General features: G+C 36.7%; 1 protein-coding gene across 1 annotated transcript in view; it reads left to right on the plus strand.

The window, feature by feature from the left end:
* CFAP44 (cilia and flagella associated protein 44) overlaps positions 1–26162 on the plus strand; it is a 111654-nt gene that overhangs the window by 37130 nt on the left and 48362 nt on the right. Inside the window, exons 15-20 of the mRNA XM_059063672.2 lie at positions 5140–5301; positions 6360–6590; positions 18422–18567; positions 19176–19446; positions 25153–25208; positions 25375–25537. Coding sequence (XP_058919655.1) covers positions 5140–5301; positions 6360–6590; positions 18422–18567; positions 19176–19446; positions 25153–25208; positions 25375–25537 — 1029 coding nt within the window. The remainder of the gene's footprint in view (positions 1–5139; positions 5302–6359; positions 6591–18421; positions 18568–19175; positions 19447–25152; positions 25209–25374; positions 25538–26162) is intronic.

The raw sequence follows: 26162 nt of genomic DNA on the forward strand, positions 1-26162 counted from the left end.
CATTTCTATTCTATTAAATTTGTTGAGACTTATTTTGTGGCCTAGCATGTGTTCTGTCCTAGAGAAAGTGCCATGTGCCCTTGAGAATAATATGTATTCTGTGGTTTTGGGATGGAATGTTCTGTAGTTATCTATTAAGTCCAACTGCTCTAATGTGTCATGAAAAACCACCATTTCCATATAGATTTTCTGTCTGGATGATCTGTCCATTGACATTAGTGGGGTGTTAAAGTTCCCCTACTATTATTGTATTATTGTCAATTTTTTCCTTCATGTCTGTTAATATTTGCCTTATATGTTTAGATGCTCCTATATTAGGTGAATATGTTTTTGAAAAACATTTTTAAAATATTTATTTATTTGGCTGCACTGGGTCTTAGTTGCAGCATGCAGGATCTTTAGTTGTGGCCTGCAGGAACTTCACTGTGGCATGTGGGATCTCGTTCCCTGACCAGGGATTGAACCTGGGCCTCCTACATTGGGAGTGTGGAGCCTAAGCCACTGGACCACCAGGGAAGTCCCAGATGCATATATGTTAATGAATGTTTTATTCTCTTCTTGTATTGATCCCTTTATCACTGCATAATGCCCTTCTTTGTCTTTTGTATAAAATTTGTTTTAAAGTCTACTTTGTCCTATATGAGTATTGCTACCCCAGCTTTCTTGTCATTTCCATTTGCATGAAATATATTTTTCCCTCCCCTCATTTTCAGTCTCTGTGTGTCTTTAGCTTTGAAGTGAGTCTTCTGTAAGCAGCATATGGATGGGTCTTTTTTAAAAAAAAACCCAATGAGCCACCCATAATTCTTTGTTGAAGTATTTGGTCTGTTGACATTTAAAGTAATTATTTATAGGCATGTACTTATTGCTATTTTGTTACTTGTTTTCTGGCTGTTTTTGTAGTTCTTCTGTGTTCTTTTAGTTTCTTCACTTGTGGTTCATCCTGTTTGGGAATCTCTGTGCTTTCTGTACCTGGATATCTATTTCCTTCTGCAGGTTTGGGAAGTTTTCAGCCATAATTTCATCAAATAGATTTTCAATCCCTTTCTCTCTTTCTCTTCTCTTTCTGGGATCTCTATAATGGGAATGTTAGTATGCTTGATGGTGTCCCAGAGGTCCCTTAAACTATCCTCATTTTAAAAATGTGTTTATCTTTTTGCTATTCTGATTGGGTGATTTCCATTATTCTACCTTCAAGATCACTTATGCTTTCTTCTGTATCACTTAGTTTGCTCTAATTCCTTCTAGTGTGTTTTTCATTTGTTACTGTATTCTTCAGCTCCAATTATTTTTTATATTTTTCTAGTTTTTGTTAAAATTCTCACATGTTTACCTATTCTTTTTTTCAAATTCAGTTAGCATACTTATTACTAATGCTTTGAGCTCTTTATCTGGTAAATTGTTTCTGTTTCATTAATTGGTTTTTTTTCAGGGTTTTTTTCCTTTGTTCTTTTGTTTGTAACAAATTCCTCTGTCCTCTCATTTTGTTTAACTTTCTCTATCTCTACTCCTACTTTTTCCAAAATTTCACACTGTTTTTTTCTGTCGTATAAATGACAGATCTTCTGTATTTTCTAGCTTAAAAAAATTTCTCCAGGCTCTATTTTACAGGTTTCTTCTCATATTTTCTACTGACTAGTAATCTCTTCAGTTATCTGGTGTTAAAGCCATCCTTTGTGATCTTATTTTCAACTTCTGTATTTTTTAGTTCTTGAAGTTTTATTTGGTTGTTTTTCATATTTGTTTTGTTAGTTTTATATTTTTTGTTCCTTGTGGATACTTCTATATTCCTTTAAATATAGTAAGCATAATTGTTTTTTGGACCGAGTCTGATAATTTCAACATCTGAAGTCTTTATGGATTTTTTTGGTATTTGTTTTGTTGACTCTCACTTCTGATGTCTTATTTCTAATGTGTCTGGTTATTTTATTTTCATGGATATGGATTGACCATATCTTCACTGAATGAATAAATGAATACCCTTTTCCATACTCGAAAAAATTCTATTCTGAGGAAAAAAGTGTGAAAGGATGCGCATCAACTTCTTAGCATTCATTATATCTGTTTGGGGTCAGGGAGAGAAGTATAATAGTTAACTTTTATTTCATTTGTGGCGATATTTATGTATTACTTTTATGACTTGACTCATAAAATAGAAACACAGCTCCTCTGAGGCTCTTGTAACTTGGCTATATCACCTTCTATCTTTTTATATTGCTGTTATCTTCTGACCACCTGGTCAAGCCTGCCCCTTTATTAAAGTTTTGAGAATATGGTTATCTTTCTCTTTATATAAAGTGTGAACAATTATACTGAATGATATTAACACCATGTGCCTAATCGATCAAATCACATCAGCCTCTGAGCTTCTTGACCTCTTCATTTCCCATGACCTTTATAGTTTATCCACACACGTTCACAGCTACCCACTGGGCACTATTACCACTAGTTTATTAGTTTACTAGGGCTTCCATAACAAAATACCACAGTCTGGGTGGCTTAAAGAACAGGAATTTATTTTCTCACAGTTCTTTAGGCTAGAAGTTTAAGATCAAGGTGCTGACAGGTTTGATTTCTTCTGAGACCTCTCTCCTTGGCTTGCAGATGGCCACCTTCTCACTGAGTCCTCACATGATTATCCCTCTGTGTCCTAATCTCCCCTTCTTATAAGGACACCAGTCCTATTAGATTAGGACCCACCCTAACGACAGTATTGTAACATAATTACCTGCTTAAAGGCCCCATATCCAAATACAGTCACATTCTGAGATACTGGGGATTAGGACTTCTGCATAAGAATTTGGGGGGACATGATTCAGACTACAACGTCTTGTAAGAACTCAACTTTGAAAGTCTACTATTCAGATATCTCACATTCTAACCTCAACCTGTCTTCTACCCACCCTGTTAACTTAGCTACTTCTGCTCTACTTGTTCTCTGAAGTCACAGGCACCCCTTGTTCATTCACCATTTGCTTTCCCTCACTCATTAGTCCACTCTTGTCTTAAGTTCCCCCTATATCCAGCTTAAATGTCATGATTCTTTTCAGTAGGGTTCAATAGCACTCTTCCAATGCCTTGAACTCCCTTCTCTTTTTTTCATACACTTCTGGCAAAAATCCATCCCTGAATGCCCCCAACTGAGTTATATTTGCCTAGAGTGATTACCAAGGGCAGCTGGAGATAGTCATACGTCAGAGAAGATTAGCTTCTCCATAATTTAGTGGCTCAAATGATCTCAACACAATTCATGGTATGGCTTAGCAATCCTATGACATTGTTCTTATCAACTCTCTTTCACCCACAATGAACACTTAAAAACTCCTCCTCTCCTCAAAGCTTCAAGCCTCCCACTAGCTCACTCACTCTTGTTCTCAGCATCACTATTTCATAGAGTAGGAGCCCTCTGCCAGGAACTCCTTTACCTTCCCACTACCAAATGTAAAATCCTGTTACCTCTTCATGTACCTGCTCCTCTTCCCTTTTTTTTTTAATTTTTATTTTTTACAATAGAGGTGCTGTGTGCCTTCCTACTTGAGGTCAATTCTCCCTTTGACCTTTGGATTCTACTCCCACTTTTTTCAACATTTCACACATTTATTTTCTCTTTTCTGTCATATAAATTTAACCTTACCTGTTAAATGGGTTATTTCCATCAGTATTTAGACATATTCAAGACTCTCATCTATAAAAAATAAATTCCTTGACTTCATGTTCTCCTCCAGTCACTGCTCCATGTTTCTCCCAGTTTTCTTAAGGGGATTGTTTATTCCCACGAACTTCATTTCCTTACACCTACTTCTTCCTTTACACATTCTTATGAGTTTCTTGTGTCTCATAATTCCACCAGATCAGCTCTTCTAAAGATACAGGTGGTATCCATTTAACAGTTTTAGTTCTTATCTTCTTGCCCTCTTAGCCGCAATTGACCTTGTTTGACCCTCACTTTCTATTTGAAATACCATCTTTGTTTGATTTGGGGGACATTATGCTCTTCTTGTTCATTCTCTTACATCTTGTCACTCCTTCTCAGTCTCCCTCACTCAGCCATTGAGTGTTGTTTCCCCAAGGCTCTGTCCCAATCTCTCTTCTCACTCTGTTCTCTTCACCTAGGTGATACCACCAAGGCCACAACTTTCTTAAAAGCCCAAATGTGCCACAGGATGTTTGCACATGGTATGTCCTTTACATAGCATGCTCCCTCAAACCCTCCCCTAAGTCATTATAAAAATATCTTCTACTCATCCTTCATCTTGAGACTTAGGTACCACCATCTCAGGAAGCCTTGTACAACCTCCTTACTCTTGCAGTACCTCTGCAACACTTATTGTGGTTATAATTTACATTTATTTATATGATTTGTTAAATGATAGGCTCTCCCATTGGAGGTAAGCTTCATAATGGCAGAGACAATCCCTATTTTTCTTATTATAATTTTGCCTCTAGCCCTCTACAAAATTCTGAACACATAATAGGTGTATAATAAGTATAGAATAGAATAACTGAATGAATAAACATTTCAAATAAACATTTTGAATAACGTTTCTGTAGACTATCAAGATGGGGGTTTCCCACACATGGTTTTGGACTGGACTAGAGAGAGATTAATCTGGAGTCTAATTGCTTGTGAGTGGTAATGAAGCCTTGATTGGCTATAAGATTTCCCAGGGCATGTTTATGGAGAGAAAGAAGAAGAGGGAAGTGAACAAAAATCTTGGGGACATCCACATTAAATGAACTCGGGTGGAGAGAGGACAATCCATCAAAGGAGGCTGAGGTTGTATATGCCATTCACATACTGCAGATTTTCCTCGGCAGTCCTAATTTTAATATTCTGCCCTTTGGGCTAACATTTCACAACCAAATTTTTGGCTCAGAAAATATAGCATCTATAAGGGAAATGAATCTGAATCTAATTTTAACACTTAACTTATTAATTAATGATATAATTGTACTAATTGTGTATAGTGATTAATAAGATTGACTAAGTTCCTCACTGTGGTTATTACTGGTAATAAATATCTTTTTAAAATGGCTAATATACATAGCAATTATAGTTTCCCTGGTTTAAAATCTTTTTGAACTGTGCTTCTAAAAATTTGCCTAAATGTAAATGATATGTTTTAATTTTTTTTTTAGCCTGAAAGTACTTTACTGATTATTTGTGAGAATGGCTATGTTCTTGAAGCTCCATTCCCAACTATAAAGGAGGAGGAGGAGGACCATGATGTAGTTTCCTATGAAATCAAAGACATGTGTATAAAATGTTTCCATTTCTCAAGTATCAAATCTAAGATTCTGGTATGAAATACCCTTGAAGCATTGTCTTCTAATTTTTTTTCTTTCTTAGAATATAAAATATCCTGTGTTAAGTGCTAGGAAAATATGAAGAAGAATAAGATATAGACTTTTACTTTAAGGAACTTATTTGGTAGAAAGCAGATTATTGTATTAGAAGGTGGTAATGAGTAGATATTAAAATCACAGGGCAAAGAAAAGAATTTTAGGGGCATGCAGAGGAAAGAATATATGATTCTGATAGAGGGGTGAGAGGAGGTCAAGGATGACTTCATGGAGGTGATATTTAGTATTTAAAGAATGGGAAGGATTTTGACAGGTTGAAAATGAGGAGGAAGGCAATAAAAGCTGGGAGAACATCCTGAGGGAAGGCAGAGTTGCAAGAGTTTTGGTGTTTTCGAGAAATGAAGAATGGACCCTGAGGCAGAGGGATGCAATTTGTGGAGGGGTATGACAGGAGTCTGTGACCACCACATGGAACCCCTTAAATATTAGCCAAGATGTTTTAATTTAATTTTGGGGCCATTGGAATCCATTTTGAATTTTTGAGGAGATTGATGTGATGAGATCATATAAATTTGGAAGTTAATTCTAAGAGGTAAATGGAATAAAGAGGTAAAAGATGGGAGGTAGGGATGCCAGTGCTAGGGGGCTTTTGCAATAGCCAGTTGATAGAGGCTGAGGGCCTAAATCACTGTACTGCTAAAGATAGAAACAGCTTCCCTCGTGGATTATTTCAGTCCACCAAATTCATGGATTGACAGTGATAGGCTCTGAGAGAAGCTATATTTAACTTCTCTGTTAGGAAGAAAAAAAAGGCAAAATAATTTCTGTAAAACCAGGATCAATGGGAGTTATGCAGAAAGTTATTCCAATGATTTGAAAATTTTAACAATAAAAATATATTCCCAACTTGATAATAATCTTTAAATGACATTATTTGTTACATTAGAGCTGTGAATTTTTCTAGGACTCTGTCTTCCTCCTACTTTCTTTAATAATAGTGTGAATGAACGAATGAATGACAGTTTTTTTTAATCTCAATATCTCTTTTGCACAAGAGATTAATAGAAATTGCAAAGAGAAAGAAACAAAAGGAGTTGAAGGAGAAGGAAAAGGAAGAAAGGAGGAAAAACCTAGAAGCAGACATGGGAGAAGATGGAGAAAAGGAACTCCATGGGGAAGAGGAGGAAGAGGAGGAGGAGCCATTACCCGAAATCTTTATTCCTTTAACCCCCTGTCACATCCTCTGTGGATTTTACTCTGGGCCAGGGAAGTTCTGGGTTTCTTTGGTAAGTAATAATGTAAAAAATTTTTATATCAACCCTAATCTAATTATAAGTATTATTTTCCATCACTTTCTTTCTTCCTTACTCTATGGTAAGACTTCAGCTATTAACTACTACCGAAGGTGTGAATTTTGATGAATGAATGTGAGTTTGTTTTTATATCATCTTAATATGTTTTATATGTCTACTTATTGTATCTGTTATCTGTGACAGTCACATGTTTCAGAAGGTCAAACGGGAGGAGAATCAAAGGTAGAAGGGCAAAGAGCTAAGGGGTTTTCCAGCTGTGTTTGTCATTTAAAAATTTTGACTATGATGGCAGCACAGTCCACTAGACTTTTGCTTACCTTTCATTATCTACAACTATGCTGTGTGGCTGCATGGAAGTCTGGGAAAATGACTGTTTATAGATGGTCACATTGCCACCCTGAGTGAAAGTGGGACTTGGCTAATAAGGAAGAAGAGAAAAATGCGAGACAAGTACCTGTGAATGTTACAATAATGTGACAATTACATCCCCTAATTATATATTTTCTACTCTTATAAAATATTTTATTGATCTATTGCAAAGCAAGATTTCCTTCATTATGAATCTGTTACAAATTTCAATTCCACTCACCAAAAAAATAGTCTTTCATATATACTTTTATGTCAATTATTATCTCTAATTCAGAAGTGGTATCAGATCTTTGGCCAGGCCAGGAGACTGCCTAGCTAGCTGAGTACTGTTGCTATAAGGAGTGATGAGAGTTAACTCCACTCCTCTTCAACATTTCTTAGAAATATATCTTTGATAGCAACTTCTAAGGAGACAAGCAGCAAGAAGGATAGAAAGTAGTGATGGAGGCACCTTAGGAGTCCATGTATTAGTGCCTTGACCTTTTATCTTCTGTGCTTTATGAAACAATTATTGATGGCTACTGTTGTGTGGGGTTCATGGGGTAAAGGAATAATTAAGACATGATCCTGCCTTCTGAAAGTTCCCTCACATCATGAGGGAGAGAGGCACAGAAACAACTGTACAGTAATATAATAGAGTTCTAGTGTCCTTGAAACATATACAAGAATTATTAATTATTTGACAAACATTTAATGCTTACCTTTAGGGGTGACAAATAAGTATTACATGGGACATACTTACACTAAAAATATATTTGTTGTTTATCTGAAATTCAAATTAACTGTGCATCCTGCATTTTAAAACTTTTTTCCTGTTTTTAAGATATAATTGACATGCAGCATTGTATAATTTAAGGTATATAGCATAATGATTTGACTTGCATGTATCATGAAACGATTACCACAATAAGTTTAGTTAACATTCATTCTGAATTTTTATTTGCTAAATCTGGAAACCTGCTTATTCTATACCAGGCACCATTCTAAGTGACCACCCTATAAAATAAGTGCTCTTCATAATTTGCATTTTACATAAGAAGAAACCAAGGAGTGGAGAGGTTAGGTAACTTATCTGAGGTTGTATAATTAATGAGGGGTGGAACCAGGATCTGGACTCAGGCAGTCTGGGTCTAGAGTCCACACTCTTAACCATTAAACTACACCAGCATACAAGGTCAAGGCATAGTTCAGAAGAAGTGACACTAACCATGCTTTACTCAACTATTTGCCAACTCTGTGCCTGCATCCAAGCAGACGCTGCAGAAAACCAGTCTCATTTTGAAGGCATGACCACAGTTCTCAAATCAGTACTCACAGTGCTGGATGGTTCTATTGCCCAGCCATGTTCACTTTCCCACTTTCCAAATTATCGCTTTAATTCTTCTCCCATCAATCATTTTGTACCTTCCCTCAATTTCTAATGATAACCTTATCTCACATTTCTTTTCTTTTTTCTTTTTCTTTTCTTCTTTTGGCCCCGCTGAGCGGCTTACAGAATCTTAGTTCCCCGACCAGGGATTGAACCCGGGACCCGGCAGTAAAGCACAGAGTCCTAACCACTGGACTGCCAAGGAATTCCCATCTCACATTTCACTGAGAAAATAAAATAAAAACAATCAGATGGAATTTCCTTATCTTGTCTTAATGAGATCTAATGTCCTATGGAGATCCATACAAGTTTGTCTGCTACTGTTAACAATTGGTGAATGGTCCCCTGCAACTTTCCAAGGACACTATTCCAAGTGGCCTCTTTTTTTTTTTTTTTTTTTTTTTTTTTTTTGCGGGCCTCTCCTGTTGTGGCCTCTCCCGTTGCGGAGCACAGGCTCCGGATGCGCAGGCCCAGCGGCCATGGCTCACGGGCCAAGCCTCTCCGCGGCATGTGGGATCTTCCCGGACCGGGGTACGAACCCGTGTGCCCTGCATCGGCAGGCGGACTCTCAGCCACTGCGCCACCAGGGAAGCCCCCAAATGGCATCTTGATCCCATCCCCTCTCACTTTCTCAAAGATTTTACTCCTGAAATAAACTAGCTGGTCTCCTGTATCTTCAACCTCTCTCTGTTTACTCAGTTCTTATTGTCAGCACATAAACATGCTCCTAGTACTTGAATTTTTTTTTTTCACATCTCTTTTCTTTTCATCCACTGCTCCTTTATAGGAAAACTTGAAAGAGTTGTCTATAGTCACTGGCTTCATTTCTTCACCTCCTATTTGGTTTTTAACACATTCCAGTCAGGTTTCTAGCTCCACAGCTTCAAGTCATCAAAGATTTTCCTACTGCCAAGCTCAGTGGTCACTTCTCTGTCCATTTGAACGCTCCAAAACATTTGATAAAGTTAACCCTCCATTCTTTTTTTTTTTTTTTTTTTTTTTTTTTGCGGTATGCGGGCCTCTCACTGTTGTGGCCTCTCCCGTTGCCGAGCACAGGCTCCGGGCACACAGGCCTAGCGGCCATGGCTCACGGGCCCAGTTGCTCCGCGGCATGTGGGATCTTCCCGGACCAGGGCACGAACCCGTGTCTCCTGCATCGGCAGGCGGATTCTCAACCACTGCGCCACCAGGGAAGCCCAACCCTCCATTCTTAAAGCATTTTCTTTTTTGGCTTCCATGACGCCACCATCTGCTGGCCAACTCCTTTTTAGCCTCTTTTGCTGGCTTGTTATATGTTGAACTAGCTTTGAACTTTGAAGTACTCTAGGATGTGGTCTTTGGTGCCCTCTTTATTGCTAGATGATTTTATCTGGTCCCAAGATTTTAAATATCAAACATATGCCAATAAATTTCATTTTTATCTCTAGTCTTGACCTCTCCTCTCATATTCAGACTTGTATGTCCAACTTGACATCACTACTTGGCACCTCAAAATGGACATGTCCAAAATATAACTTTTTAAAAAATATTTATTTTTATGTTGGCTGCTCTGGGTTTTAGTCATGGCACATGGAATCTTTAGTTGCAGCATGTGGGGTCTTTAGTTGCAGCACGTGGGATCTTTAGTTGCAGCATGTGGGGTCTTTAGTTGCAGCATGTGGGATCTTTAGTTGCAGCATGTGGACTTCTTAGTTGTGGTGTGCAGACTTAGTTGCAGTGTGTGGACTTCTTAGTTGCGGCATGCATGCAGGATCTAGTTCCCCAACCAGGGATCGAACCTGGGCCCCCTGCATTGGGAGCACAGTCTTACCCACTGTACCACCAGGGAAATCCCCAAAATATAACTTTTAAATCACACTTGCCCTGTGCAAACCTGCTCCATCTCCACCTCAGTAAATGGGACAACCATCCATCCAGTTACTAAGCCAAAACTGAGAGTTGTTAATGATTCTTTTCTTTCCTTTACCTTTGATATTCTTATTTCAAAGTATGTCTTTTGTAAGCAGTACATGGTTAGGCTTTTCTTTTTAATCCTGTAGTAAAATCTTTATTTTAATAGAACACTGTGTCCTTTTATATTTAATGTAATGGCTAATATATTTTAGATTAAATCTACCATCTTATTATTTCTGTTTATCACACCAATTCTGTGTTTGGTTTTTCACCTTCTATCAGATGATTAGGTAGTTTTTCCCCCAGTTTTCCTCCTCTATTTGGTTATTAGTTATACATTGTTTTTTTACTATTTTGTTTTTAGTGGTGATGCTAAAGGTCATAGTATATATCCTTAATATAATATAATTTGATACAAATTTATTCTTTTACTAGCTCTAGAGAAAAAAGATCTTAGGGTATTTTAGTGTTGTGTATCCTCACCTCATTGTCATATATACACACACACACATATGTATATATGTTTTGGGGGTTTTTTTTGCTGTACAGTACCTATTTTGCCTTTAAAACTTTTAGTTCTTCTGTATATTTTCTTTTTAAAACTTTGATGTCTTCTTATCTTTTGTCTTCCATTCTGCCATCTATATCTTTTTAAAATTTATTTTTGGCTGCATTGGGTTTTTGTAGCTGTGCGGGGGCTACTCTTCGTTGCAGTGCATGGGCTCCTTGTTGTGGTGGCTTCTCTGTTGCAGAGCATATCCTCTAGGTGCGCGGGCTTCAGTAGTTGTGGCACGCAGGCTCAGTAGTTGTGACTTGCGGGCTCTAGAGCACAGGCTCAGTAGTTGTGGTACACAAGCTTAGTTGCTCTGCGACATGTGGGATCTTCCTGGACCAGGGATCGAACCTGTGTCCCCTGCATTAGCAGGTGGATTCTTAACCACTGCACTACCAGGGAAGCCCTATGTACATCTTTTTATTCTTATTTTTTGTAACCTATGCATCTATTTTTCTCTTGTTGCTTTGAAGATTTTGTGTTAAAAGGTGTAACTTCTTTATTTTTTTATTGAAGTACAGTTGATTTGCAGTGTTGTGCCAGTCTCTGCTGTACAGCAACATGACTCAGTTATATACATGCAGATTTTTTTTCATATTCTTTTCCATTATGGTCTATCACAGGATATTGAATATAGTTCCCTGTGCTATACAGTAGGACCTTGTTGTTTATCCATCCTATATATAATACTTTACATCTGCTAATCCCACACTCCCAGTCCTTCCCTCTCCCACCCTCCTCCCCCTTGGCAACTACAAGTCTGATCTCTATGTCTGTGAGTCTGTTTCTGTTTTGTAGCTAGGTTCATTTGTGCCATATTTTAGATTCCACATATAAGTGGTATCATATGATATTTGTCTTTTTTTGACTTACTTCAGTTAGTATGATAATCTCTAGTTTCATCCATGTTGCTGTAAATGGCATTATTTCATTCTTTTTTATGGCTGAGTAGTATTCCACTGTATATATGTACCACATCTTCTTTATCCATTTATCTATCAGTGGACATTTAGGTTGTTTCCATGTTTGGGCTATTGTGAATAGTGCTGCTATGAACATAGGGGTGCATGTATCTTTTGAATTATAGTATTGTCTGTGTATATGCCCAGGAGTGGGATTGCTGGATCATATGGTAATTATATTTTTAGTTTTCTGAGCACCCTTCATACTGTTTTCCATAGTGGCTGCCCCAACTTACATTTCCACCAACAGTGTAGGGGGATTCCCTTTTCTCCACACCCTCTCTAGCATTTGTTATTTGTAGACTTTTTAATGATGGCCATTCTGACAGGTGTGAGGTGGTACCTCACTGTAGTTTTGATTTGCATTTCTCTAGTAATTAGTGATGTTGAGCATCTTTTTATGTGCCTGCTAGCCATCTGTATGTCTTCTTTGGAGAAATGTCTATTTAGGTCTTCTGCCCATTTTTTGATTTGGTTGTTTGTTTTTTTGTTGTTGAGTTGTATGAGCTGTTTGTATATTTTGGAGATTAAGCCCTTGTCTGTCACATCATTTGCAAATATTTTCTCCCATTCCATAGGTTGTCTTTTTTTTTTTTTATGGTTTCCTTTGCTGTGCAAAAGCTTGCAAGTTTGATTAGGTCCCATTTGTTTATTTTTGTTTTTATTTCTGTCACTTTGGGAGACTGACCTAAGAAAACATTGGTATGATTTATGTCAGAGAATGTTTTGCTTATGCTCTCTTCTAGGAGTTTTATGGGGTGATGTTAAAAGGTGTAAATTCTTCATATACCTTGCTTGTGGGTCATTGCACTTCTTGTACTTCAACACATTTGTATTCAGTTTTAGAAAATTCTCAGACATTTATTCACCACAGTATTGCTTCTGGTCCAACTTTTTAGTCTCTTCTTCTGGGATTCTAATTTTGTGTATATTAATCATCATCATTATGTCCCATGTAGATCTTACACTCCTTTTTAAAAACTTTTACATCTGTATTTTCTCTCTCCTGCCTTACTCTATTTTTTCTGATTCTGTTCCAGCTTCATAACTCTAGTTTTAGCTGTGTCTAGTTGCTTTTAAACCAATCTATTGAATTCTAATTTTTGTCATTTTATTTTTCAGTTCTAGAATTTTTATTTTTTCCATTATCTACATTTTTATAGATCCTAGTTGACTTCTTTCTGTATTGCCTTCAAAGGCCTTAAATATATTAATCAGAGTTATTTTGAAGTCCATTTTTTTTAACATCTTTATTTGAGTATAGCTGTTTTACAATAGTGTGTTAGTTTCTCCTTTACAACAAAGGAATCAGTTATACATATACATATGTTCCCATATCTCTTCCCTCTTGCATCACCCTCTCTCCCACCCTCCCTATCCCACCCCTCTAGGTGGTCACAAAGCACAGAGGTGAACTCCCTGTGCTATGCGGCAGCTTCCCACTAGCTATCTAATTTACATTTGGTAGTGTGTATATGTCCCTGCCACTCTCTCACATCGTCACCGCTTACCCTTCCCCCTCCCCATATCCTCAAGTCCATGCTCTAGTAGGTCTGTGTTTTATTCCTGTCCTACCACTAATCTCTTCATGACATTTTTTTCCTTAGATTCCATATATATGTGTTAACATACGGTATTTGTTTTTCTCCTTCTGACTTACTTCACTCTGTATGACAGACTCCAGGTCTATCCACCTCATTACAAATAACTCAGTTTCATTTCTTTTTATGGCTGAGTTATATTCCATTGTATATATGTGCCACATCTTCTTTATCCATTCATCTGTTGATGGACACTTAGGTTGCTTCCATGTCCTGGCTATCGTAAATAGAGCTGCAATGAACATTTTGGTACATGACTCTTTTTGAATTATGGTTTTCTCAGGGTATATGCCTAGTAGTGGGATTGTGGGGTCATATGGTAGTTCTATTTGTAGTTTTTTAAGGAACCTCCATACTGTTCTCCATAGTGGCTGTATCAATTTACATTCCCACCAGCAGTGCAAGAGTGTTCCCTTTTCTCCACACCCTCTCCAGCATTTATTGTTTCTAGAGTTTTTGATGATGGCCAATCTGACCGGTGTGAGATGATATCTCATTGTAGTTTTGATTTGCATTTCTCTAATGATTAATGATGTTGAGCATTCTTTCATGTGTTTGTTGGCAATCTGTATATCTTCTTTGGAGAAATGTCTATCTAGTTCTTCTGCCCATTTTTGGATTGGGTTGTTTGTTTTTTTGTTATTGAGCTGCCTGAGTTGCTTATAAATTTTGAATATTAATCCTTTGTCAGTTGCTTCATTTGCAAATATTTTCTCCCATTCTGAGGGTTGTCTTTTGGTCTTGTTTATGGTATCCTTCGCTGTGCAAAAGCTTTTAAGTTTCATTAGATCCCATTTGTTTATTTTTGTTTTTATTTCCATTTCTCTAAGAGGTGGGTCAAAAAGGATCTTGCTGTGATTGATGTCATAGAGTGTTCTGCCTATGTTTTCCTCTAAGAGTTTGATAGTGTCTGGCCTTACATTTAGGTCTTTAACCCATTTTGAGTTTATTTTTGTGTGTGGTGTTAGGGAGTGTTCTAATTTCATACTTTTACAGGTAGCTGTCCAGTTTTCCCAGCACCACTTATTGAAGAGGCTGTTTTTTCTCCACTGTATATCCTTCCCTCCTTTATCAAAGATAAGGTGACCATATGTGTGGGGGTTTCTCTGGGCTTTCTATCCTGTTCCATTGATCTATATTTCTGTTTTTGTGCCAGTACCATACTGTCTTGATTACTGTGGCCTTGTAGTATAGTCTGAAGTCATGGAGCCTGATTCCTCCAGCTCCATTTTTCGTTCTCAAGATTGCTTTGGCTATTCAGGGTCTTTTGTGTTTCCATACAAATTGTGAAATTCTTTGTTCTAGTTCTGTAAAAAATGCCAGTGGTAATTTGATAGGGATTGCATTGAATCTGTAGATTGCTTTGGGTAGTAGAGTCATTTCACAATGTTGATTCTTCCAATCCAAGAACATGGTATATCTCTCCACCTATTTGTATCATCTTTAATTTCTTTCATCAGTGTCTTATAGTTTTCTGCATACAAGTCTTTTGTCTCCTTAGGTAAGTTTATTCCTAGATATTTTATTCTTTTTGTTGCAAGGGTAAATGGGAGTGTTTTCTTAATTTCATTCTCAGATTTTTCATCATTAGTGTATAAGAATGCAAGAGATTTCTGTGCATTAATTTTATATCCTGCTACTTTACCAAATTCATTGATTAGTTCTAGTAGTTTTCTGGTAGCATCCTTAGTATTCTCTATGTATAGTATCATGTCATCTGCAAACAGTGACAGCTTTACTTCTTCTTTTCCTATTTGGATTCCTTTTATTTCTTTATTTTCTCTGATTGCTGTGGCTAGAACTTCCAAAACTAGGTTGAATAAGAGTGGTGAGAGTGGGCAACCTTGTCTTGTTCCTGATCTTAGTGGAAATGGTTTCAGTTTTTCACCATTGAGAACAATGCTGGCTGTGGGTATGTCATATATGGCCTTTATTATGTTGAGGAAAGTTCCCTCTGTGCCTACTTTTTGCAGGGTTTTTTATCATAAATGGGTGTTGAATTTTGTCAAAAGCTTTCTCTGCATCTATTGAGATGATCATATGGTTTTTCTCCTTCAGTTTGTTGATATGGTGTATCACGTTGATTGATTTGCATATATTGAAGAATCCTTGCATTCCTGGGATAAACCCCACTTGATCATGGTGTATGATCCTTTTAATGTGCTGTTGGATTCTGTTGCTAGTATTTTGTTGAGGATTTTTGCATCTATGTTCATCAGTGATATTGGCCTGTAGTTTTCTTTCTTTGTGACGTCTTTGTCTGGTTTTGGTATCAGGGTGATGGTGGCCTCATAGAATGAGTTTGGGAGTGTTCCTCCCTCTGCTATCTTTTGGAAGAGTTTGAGAAGGATAGGTGTTAGCTCTTCTCTAAATGTTTGATAGAATTCACCTGTGAAGCCATCTGGTCCTGGGCTTTTGTTTGTTGGAAGATTTTTAATCACAGTTTCAATTTCAGTGCTTGTGATTGGCCTGTTCATATTTTCTATTTCTTCCTGGTTCAGTCTCGGCAGCTTGTGCATTTCTAAGGATTTGTCCATTTCTTCCAGGTTGTCCATTTTATTGCCATAGAGTTGCTTGTAGTAATCTCTAATAATCTTTTGTCTTTCTGCAGTGTCAGTTGTTACATCTCCTTTTTCATTTCTAATTCTATTGATTTGAGTCTTCTCCCTTTTTTTCTTGATGAGTCTGGCTAATGGTTTATCAATTTTATTTATCTTCTCAAAGAACCAGCTTTTACTTTTATTGATGTTTGCTATTGTTTCCTTCATTTCTTTTTCATTTATTTCTGATCTGATCTTTATGATTTCTTTCCTTCTGCTAAATTTGGGGTTTTTTTGTTCTTCTTTCTCTAATTGCTTTAGGTGCAAAGTTAGGTTGTTTATTCGAGATGTTTCCTGTTTCTTAAGGTAGGATTGTATTGCTATAAACTTGCCTCTTAGAACTGCTTTTGCTGTATCCCATAGGTTTTGGGTCGTTGTGTCTCCATTGTCATTTGTTTCTAAGTATTTTTTTATTTCCTCTTTGATTTCTTCAGTGATCACTTCGTTATTAAGTAGTGTATTATCTAGCCTCCATGTGTTTGTATTTTTTACAGATCTTTTCCTGTAATTGATATCTAGTCTCATAGCGTTGTGGTCAGAAAAGATACTTGATACGATTTCAATTTTCTTAAATTTGCCAAGGCTAGATTTGTGACCCAAGATATGATCTATCCTGGAGAATGTTCCATGAGCACTTGAGAAAAATGTGTATTCTGTTGTTTTTGGGTGGAATGTCCTATAAATATCAAGTAAATCCATCTTTTGCAATGTATCATTTAAAGCTTGTGTTTCCTTATTTATTTTCATTTTGGATGATCTGTCCATTGGTGACAGTGGGGTGTTAAAGTCCCCTACTATGATTGTGTTACTGTCGATTTCCCCTTTTATGGCTGTTAGTATTTGCCTTATGTATTGAGGTGCTCCTATGTTGGGTGCATAAATATTTACAATTGTTATATCTTCTTCATGGATCGATCCCTTGATCATTATATAGTGTCCTTCTTTGTCTCTTGTAATAGTTTTTATTTTAAAGTCTATTTTGTCTGATATGAGAATTGCTACTCCAGCTTTCTTCTGATTTCCATTTGCATGGAATATCTTTTTCCATTTGAAGTCCATTTTGAAAACACCTCTATCACTATTTCTTGTACTTTTGTTTCTTTGGTCTATTTTTGCTTTTGATTTTCAATCGAGACTTTTCTTTGTTATTATACCTAGTTTTTTTTTAATTGAATGCTGGATCTTGTCTGTGAAAAACTGTAGCATCAGCTTGAGTCTCTGTATATTGCTATTGTCTGCTGAAATTTATTTTTAGTTCTGGAAAGCAACTATAAATCCTAGATCAGTTTCTTCCAGTCAGTGATTGAGATGACTTGAAATTAGGTTTTACTTCCTATGAGGGCCAATCTATTTCTGGTTTATCCATACGTGTGGGATATAGTGCTCCAGGGTTGCAATGGAAAGCCCAGTGGAAGGTGTGTTTGCAGTGGCTCCTTCTTCTTGGAAGACCCTGGGAATTCTTTGCCTTTCCCTAAGCCCATGACACTACAGATTGCTCTGCTCAATTTCTTTCTTTTTTTTTTTTTTTTTTTGTGGTACGCGGGCCTCTCACTGTTGTGGCCTCTCCCGTTGCGGAGCACAGGCTCCGGATGCACAGGCTCAACGGCCATGGCTCACGGGCCCAGCTGCTCCGCGGTATGTGGGATCTTCCCGGACCGGGGCACGAACCCATGTCCCCTGCATCGGCAGGCGGATTCTCAACCACTGTGCCACTAGGGAAGCCCTCTGCTCAATTTCTTAACCTCTCAGCTGCCACTCTAAGAACTGGCAGTTGCCTTAGGGAGAAAAAAAATCTCCTAGACTGGAAATCTCTGAAAACCATGATCTACAAAACTCTATTGTTAAATACCGCTTATGCCAAATAATCCTTAAAATAAAATGGAATTCAGTATGTAGATAGAAATATCTCTCGTGTATTGTCTTTTAAAAAATATTTATTTTGGCTGTGTCGGATCTTTGTTGCAGCACGTGGGATATTTCATTGCAGTGGATGGGCTCTTCCTTGCAGCACACAAGCTCAGTAATTGCAGTGCGTGGGCTCCAAAGTGCATGGGCTCTGTAGTTGTGGGTGCATGGGCTCTCTAGTTGAGGTGCACGGGCTTAGTTGCCCCGTGGCATGTGGATCCTAGTTCCCCAACAAAGGATCGAACTCATGTCCCCTACATTGGGATGCAGATTCTTAACCACTGGACCACCAAGGAAGTCCCTCTTGTACTGTCTTTTAAATAGGAACAAATCATTGTAAGGTGTTTTATTTTTATAATTATGTAATTGCATATAAATGAATAATAGGTTTTATAAAGCATCTCCACCTGTAACTATAGAAATCATACAAAAGTATATGTTTTAAGACACCTATTTTATGTGCTAAAATTTGAAATAATCAAAAACTCCTCATGTGGTCATAGGTTTCTTATATTCAGGTACTACCTTCTATGTTATTTATCTCTTTTCCAGGGTGGCTATGATTCTGGTTTTCTGTATCACTGTGAGTTTCCCCCATATGACAAAAGCAGTGATATCACAGAAAAGAAAGATGAACCTTTTGATTTCCGTCTTCTTGAGGATACAGAGGATAATCCCATCACAACTATCACTTTCAGGTGACCAGAATTTCAGAAAGCTTTAAAAAAACCTATATCCCATTACTGTCTGTTTTTGTCCATCATTAATATTGTCAATTTTAAAGATCTGTCCAAATGGAGGAGTACTCAAACAATGTTTAGTTAAATAAATCAAGTGACTAAAGTAGAATCCAAGCTACTCCTGAAACTACTTCAATCCCTTCTATCAAATATTCTGTCAGAATTTATCACACAGTTCAATTGTATGGATTTTCTTTCTGTTACTTAGGAGGATGCTACTGCACAGTCAGGTAACAAAAGTTCTGGGTTACAGTGATTCTGGAAAGATCACTAATTGAATCATTAGTCCTTTAATAATTAAGAATTAAGCATATATCCTGGTCATTCTTTTGAAGACTGAATATAATAGCTCCAAATTTCAAATTGTCTTTTTCTCCTTCTACTCTTTTGTATTAGTCTGCTAGAGCTGCCATAGTTTGTTAGGGCTTCAGCATCTGAATTTTGTGAGGACACAATTTACTCCATAACATATTTGTTTTTAAAACTTTAGTCATTTTTCAATTAATTTAAAATTAAACATTTTCAGATTAATATGAAGAACGATTTACTTTCCTTTTGTTTCATAGCATTAACCAAGAAATGATGTTTTGTGGAATGCAAAACGGAGCAATTCGAGTCTATATCCTAAATAAGAATGATCCTTCATTGACCAATATGGAGGACTACTGGCACTTCAGTATGCATGACAATAATTATGGATGCATTAAAGCCATCTCTACTAGCTTTGATGACCATTTCTTGGTGACTACTGGAGCAGACAGTAATATCTTTGTTTTCAACATTTTTTCTGAATTTGAGTTAAAGAAAGTCATGAAAGCCAAAGTGCCATCTCCCAGGGTATGTAACTGACTAATAATAATAACTTTATTTTAATATTGTGATGTTAGAATGCTCATATTCTTTAAAAATGAAACTATTTAGATACAAATACCTTGCAGTCTAATCTTCCTACCAGTATTATAATTTTGCCTTTCTGGTTCCTCTGTTATCAAATACTAAAGATGTTGAATTCACCTTATTACTAAAGGTGTAGAAGTCCCTCTATTAAAAGGACTGTCAATTTTTCTGTCTCCATCACTTTCACAAGGTTTTTTGTTTTCAAGATGCCCAACTTTTTTCAGATATATTTTGCTTTCTATTTATTCATTTGCTTATTGAAGAGGCATATGTGGGATGTATACCATAATTTGTACCTTTGAAAGGGGTTGTAAAAGTATTATTATCTTTAGTATTAGAATATGAGAGTGTACTCAAAGATTCAGGTAAATTATTGTATTCTTAAACAGAATACATTATTGGCTTTGTAATGAAGATTGAGGGTTTGAATCCCCAAATTATATCCCTTTGCCCTATCACAAGACCTAAATTTTCTATTATCAAAATGGTTCCTTTGGAGAGAAGAGCTAACACCTATCCTTCTCAAACTCTTCCAAAAAATTGCAGAGGGAGGAACACTCCCAAACTCATTCTACAAGGCCACCATCATCCTGATACGAAAACCAGACAAGGTATCACAAAAAAAGAAAATTACAGACCAATATCACTGATGAACATAGATGCAAAAATCCTCAACAAAATACTAGCAAACAATCCAACAACACATTAAAGTATCAACACCAAGATCAAGTGGGATTTATCCCAGGAATGCAAGGATTCTTCAATATATGCAAAGCAGTCAATGTTAATATATCATGTTAACAAATTAAAGAATAAAAACCATATGATCATCTCAATAGTTGCAGAAAAAGGTTTTGACAAAATTCAACACCTATTTATGATAAAAATTCTCCAGAAAGTGGGCATAGAGGGAACCTACCTCAACATAAAAAGGCCATATATGAATAAACCCACTGCAAACATTATTCTCAATGGTGAAAAACTGAAAGCATTTCCTCTAAGATCAGGAATAAGATAAGGATGTCCACTCTCACCACTCTTATTCAACATAGTTTTGGAAATCCTAGCCAAGGCAGAGAAGAAAAAGAAATAAAAGTAATACAAATTGGAAAAGAAGTAAAACTGTCACTGTTTGTAGATGACATGATACTATACATAGAAAATCCTAAAGACAGCACCAGAAAACTACTAGAGCTAATCAGTGAATTTGGTAAAGGTGCAGGATACAAAATTCACAGAAGTCTCTCACATTCCTATACACGAACAGTGAAAGATCAGAAAGAGAAATTAAGGAAGCAATCCCATTTACTATTACAACAGAAAGAATAAATACCTAGGAATAAACCTACCTAAGGAAGCAAAAGACTTGTACTCAGAGAACTATAAAACACTAATGAAAGAAATCAAAGATGATACAAACAGATGGATAAATATACCATGTTCTTGGATTGGAAGAATCAACATTGTGAAAATGACTATACTACCCAAAGCAAACTACAGGTTCAGTGCAATCCCTATCAAATTACCAATGGCATTCTTCATAGAATTAGAACAAATAATTTTACAATTTGTGTGGACATACAAGACCCCAAATAGCCAAAGCAATCTTGAGAAAGTAAAATAGAGCTGGAGGAATCAGGATCCCTGACTTCAGACTATACTACAAAGCTACAGTAATCAAGACAGTATGGTCCTGGCACAAAAACAGAAATATAGATCAATGGTCCAGGATAGAAAGCCCAGAGATAAACCCACACACCTATGGTCACCTAATCTATGACAAAGGAGGCAAGAATATACAATGGAGAAAAGACAGACTCTTCAATAAGTGGTGCTGGGAAAACTAGACAGCTACATGTAAAAGAATGAAATTAGAACACTCCCTAACACCATACAAAAAAATAAACTCAAAATGGATTAAAGACCTAAATTTAAGACTGAACACTATAAAACTCTTAGAGGAAAACAGAAAAAATACTCTGACATAAACCATAGCATGATCTTTTTTGACCCACCTCCTAGAGTAATGAAAATAAAAACAAAAATAAACAAATGGGACCTAATGAAACTTAAAAGCTTTTGCACAGCAAAGGAAACCACAAACAAGATGAAAAGGCAGCTCTCAGAATGGGAGAAAATATTTGCAAATGAAGCAACGGACAAAGGATTAATCTCCAAAATATACAAACAGCTCATGGAGCTCAATATCAAAAAAAAAAAAAAAAAAAAAACAGTAAAAAAACAGGCAGAAGACCTAAATAGACATTTCTCCAAAGAAGACATAGAGATGGCCAAGAGCACATGAAAAGCTGCTCAACATCACTAATTATTAGAGAAATGCAAATCAAAACTACAATGAGGTATCACCTCACACCAGTCAGAATGGCTATTGTCAAAAAATCTACAAACAATAAATGCTGGAGAGGGTGTGGAGAAAAGGGAACCCTCTTGCACTGTTGGTGGGAATGTAAATTGATACAGTCACTATGGAGAACAGTATGGAAGTTCCTTAAACTTAAAATAGAACTACCATATTACCCAGAAAGCCCAGTACTGGACATATACCCTGAGAAAAACATAATTCAAAAGAACACATGTACCCCAATGTTCATTGCAACACTATTTCCAATATCCAGAACATGGAAATAACCTAAATGTCCAACAACAGATAAATGGATAAAGAAGATGTGGTACATATATACAATGGAATATTACTCAGCCATAAAAAGGAATGAAATTGGGTCATTTGTAGAGATGTGAATGGACCTAAAGTCTGTCATACGGAGTGAAGTAAGTCAGAAAGAGAAAAACAAATATTGTATATTAATGCATATATGTGGAATCTAGAAAAATGGTACAGATGAACCTATTTCCAGGGCAGGAATAGAGACAAGGATGTAGAGAACAGACATGTGCACACAGAGGGGGATAGGGAGGGTGGGATGAAATGGGAGATTAGGATTCACATATATACGCTACCATGTGTAAAATAGATAGCTAGTGGGAACCTGCTGTATAGCACAGAGAGCTCAGCTCTGTGCTCTGTAATGACCTAGATGGGTGGAATGTGGGGGAAGGGTAGGAGGGAGGTCCAAGAGAGAGGGAATATATGTATACATATAGCTGATTTACTTTGTTGTACAGCAGAAACTAACACAACATTGTAAAACAATTATACTCCAATAAAAAAAAGAAAAAAAATGGTTCCTTTGGATAAAATGACTCATAACTGTTAGAATTGCTTCTAAAGAATAAGGAACTGTATTAGACCAAAGTTAAAATTCCTGTGAACACATTGGCTTCCTATTTAACAGGTAGCCTGCTTCAAAAGAATGTGCAAAGAATGTAGGGAAGATTTGAGCAGGTAAATTTTCATTTCTATTAATAGCAGCAAAATTTGGAGAATGAACTCTTGTCTAATGAGGTCAAGCTAAGGAAGAGGAATTTTCCGGAAGGGAAGGTGTATGAACAAGAAGAAAATCTTTATCTTTCTACTTAGTGCCAACTCTCTATGGAAACCCATATGGGATAGAAAAAAATCCATTCCACATTTGTATAATGGTCTTTTATTTATGACTGCAATCAATATTTCTGAAGTCACTGAAGCAGCCTCTGCTTTTTAGAAGGCAAAATCAGAAATAATTGAATAAACAAAATAAAAAACTAAGCTCTGCATAGGTCTGAGCTTCTTACTGTATTTTAGAATCACAGGGAAGCTCTTAAAACTATAGATGTCCAGGGCTTCCCTGGTGGCGCAGTGGTTGAGAATCCGCCTGCTGATGCAAGGGACATGGGTTCGTGCCCCGGTCCGGGAAGATCCCACATGCCGCGGAGCGGCTGGGCCCGTGAGCCATGGCCGCGGAGCCTGCGCGTCCGGAGCCTGTGCTCCGCAACGGGAGAGGCCACAACAGTGAGAGGCCCGTGTACCACAAAAAAAACACTATAGATGTCTGAGCAGTTAAATCAGAACCTCGGAAAGTGAGGCCCAGGCATCAGTACAGATCTTCTTCAACTTAAGATACGATGGAATTGTGCCCTGATAAACCCAACAGAAGTTGAAAATACCGTAAGTTGAAAATGCATTTAATACACCTAACCTACCAAACACCACAGCTTAGCCTAGCCTACCTTAAACGTGCTCAGAACACTTGCATTAGCCTACAGTTGGGCAAAATCATCTACCGCAAAGCCTATTTTATGATAAAGTGTTGACTATCTCATTATTTGTTGAGTACTGTACTGAAAGTGAGAAACAGGATGGTTGTGTGGGTACCGGTTGTTGACCCTCATGATCATGTGGCTGCCTGGGAGCTGTGGCTGCAGCAGCTGCCCAGCATCACAAGAGAGGATCTACCGCATGTCCCTAGCTAGGAAAAGGTCAAAATTCCAAACTTGAAGTATGCTTTCTACCAAATGCAAAGTCATCAAGTTGACCGTTGTAAGTAAGGGACCATCTGTATTTTATAAAACTCACCCCTCTCCCCAGCCCCCGTGGTTCTAGAGTGCAGTCAGGATTGAGAAAAATTGGCAGGTGTTTTGGAACTCTTTGGAACCAACTTTAACTCAAATTTATTGTAAACAGCTGAGGTCAGGAGAGAGTTGGCTGATATCAGTATCAAATCCAGGAAATCGTAACTGGTATTGGAGAAGCAAGGGGCTTAACTCTGAGCAATGAAAGAATAGAGTTCAGTCAAGTTGTGTCCTAAGTGAGTAATAGTAACTAAAATGTATTAGCCATCACTTGTTTCTTACATTAGTCATGTTTTATGACTTCACTTTATGAAAGTCATAAAACTTGTCTTACATAAATGTAGATTTATATTTTGTGTGTATAAAAACTAGTACTGTAATAAAACAACTTGATCAAAAGAGAATCTTTATTTCTTTACAAAAAATGATAGCAAAACAGAGACCTATGTGCTATGAAGAGAATAGAAAATAAGTTCAGTTTTACTTAAGAACTGGTTAGCTAGAAAACTAGGACTTTTTGTTTCATTCACTGGGTTATAAATCCTCTTCTTTAACAGCCTAAGACATTTTTCAGCACAGCACCTGAATAAGCAAAGTACTTCTAAGTGATTTACTTCATAGTACTTCTTAATTTAAACTGATTTCCTTTCTAAAGGGAGAGTCATATTTCTGATTTCATATCTTTCTTTCTCAAGGAGAGGGATTATATTATTCTGTGTATTTCTCACTGAATATCTGTGATAAGATCAAGTGAAATACTTAAAATTTTAAAAATATACATAAACTTTTCCCTTGTATACACATGAGGTATTGTGCTGGGAATCAAAGCATGTATGAAAGGAAAATGCTAAAAAAAAAAAGTACTTTAAACGACCTAGAGGATTTTTTTTGGTGTATTTTTTGTTAGTAACGCATGAATATTACTAATTCGTATTTTGGAGGGGAATATGGTGATATTAACATTTTGCATACTTGTGATTTTCTTTTTCTACATACCTCTTTAAATGAAATAGAAACAAATACGTTTTTTTCCCTAGTTTATTTTTTGTGACAATACTTTTCAGGCCTACAGTTGTTAGAAATTAGCAGAGAAAACTCCTCAATTTACTACTTATTAGTTATTTTAAGGTAAATATGCAATTTAAAGGAGCTAAGCTTTTACTCCTTTTCCTACAGTTTGGAATAGAAACAGAGCCAATTCCAGAAGATATTGAAGATCCTAAAGCCTACAGGTATGGGAATTTTTGATCAATACCTAATAGGACTGGGCTTTTGCAAAACACACCAACATTTTACCAAAGCTGACCAAGTTAAATGAATTTCCAAATTATTAAATACTAATTTTCTCTGCTGTTTCTCTATCTTTAACCTGTTATCTTTTAAATTTTCTGTTTTCAGTATTGAGAATGCCAGAAGAAAAAGAGAACATGACAAGTTAATGAAAGAAGGGGAAGAAATCAAGGCTGAGAAGAGAGAACGAATCAAAGCTTTAAGGAATCAATTACAGAAACTACTACAGATGAATGAAGAATTACCAAAACATATGCAGTTTAAACGGACAGTAAGCCTAAAATAAATTTGATTTTAATTTTAACATATGCTATTTCTGAATTGAGGCTGCTATTTTGCCAACAAGTAGGAACATTTAAAACCATCTTTAAATTTCCCTTGTCTGGTCGTTCAATGTGTTGGCAGCAACTAAACTACTGTAGAACTTGTCATGCAACTTGGTTTGGATGTAGATGAGCCTCTTTACACAAAGTTTACTTCTGGATTTAGCTACTTCACATTTTTTTTGGTAATAAGATATAAGTTTGAATCTGGTTATCAATCCTTACCATACCTAGCCAAGATATTTAACTGTTGGATAGGTACATACTATATAATTTGATTCTCTGTGGTTCCTTTTCCATAACTCATCAACTCTATTGAAAAGATAGTACCTGGTTCATCCACAAAGTTTCTAAAAGATGACTTAGTATAGTTGTAGCTATGGGGACAATCACCAAATTGTTTAAGCTAATATTGTATTAAATTTTTTTCTTCTGTGACTTGTTGCAAAGCCCCATCTACCTCCTAGTGATAACTTTTTTTCCTCATTTTTTTTACATTATCTTAAATGGAATTACTGTCAAGAGCCTAATCAAATAAAAGCTCAGAATTTATTATCCTGACTATACCCATGG

Source organism: Kogia breviceps, chromosome 5 (genome assembly GCF_026419965.1).
Source record: "Kogia breviceps isolate mKogBre1 chromosome 5, mKogBre1 haplotype 1, whole genome shotgun sequence".
Taxonomy (NCBI): domain Eukaryota; kingdom Metazoa; phylum Chordata; class Mammalia; order Artiodactyla; family Physeteridae; genus Kogia; species Kogia breviceps.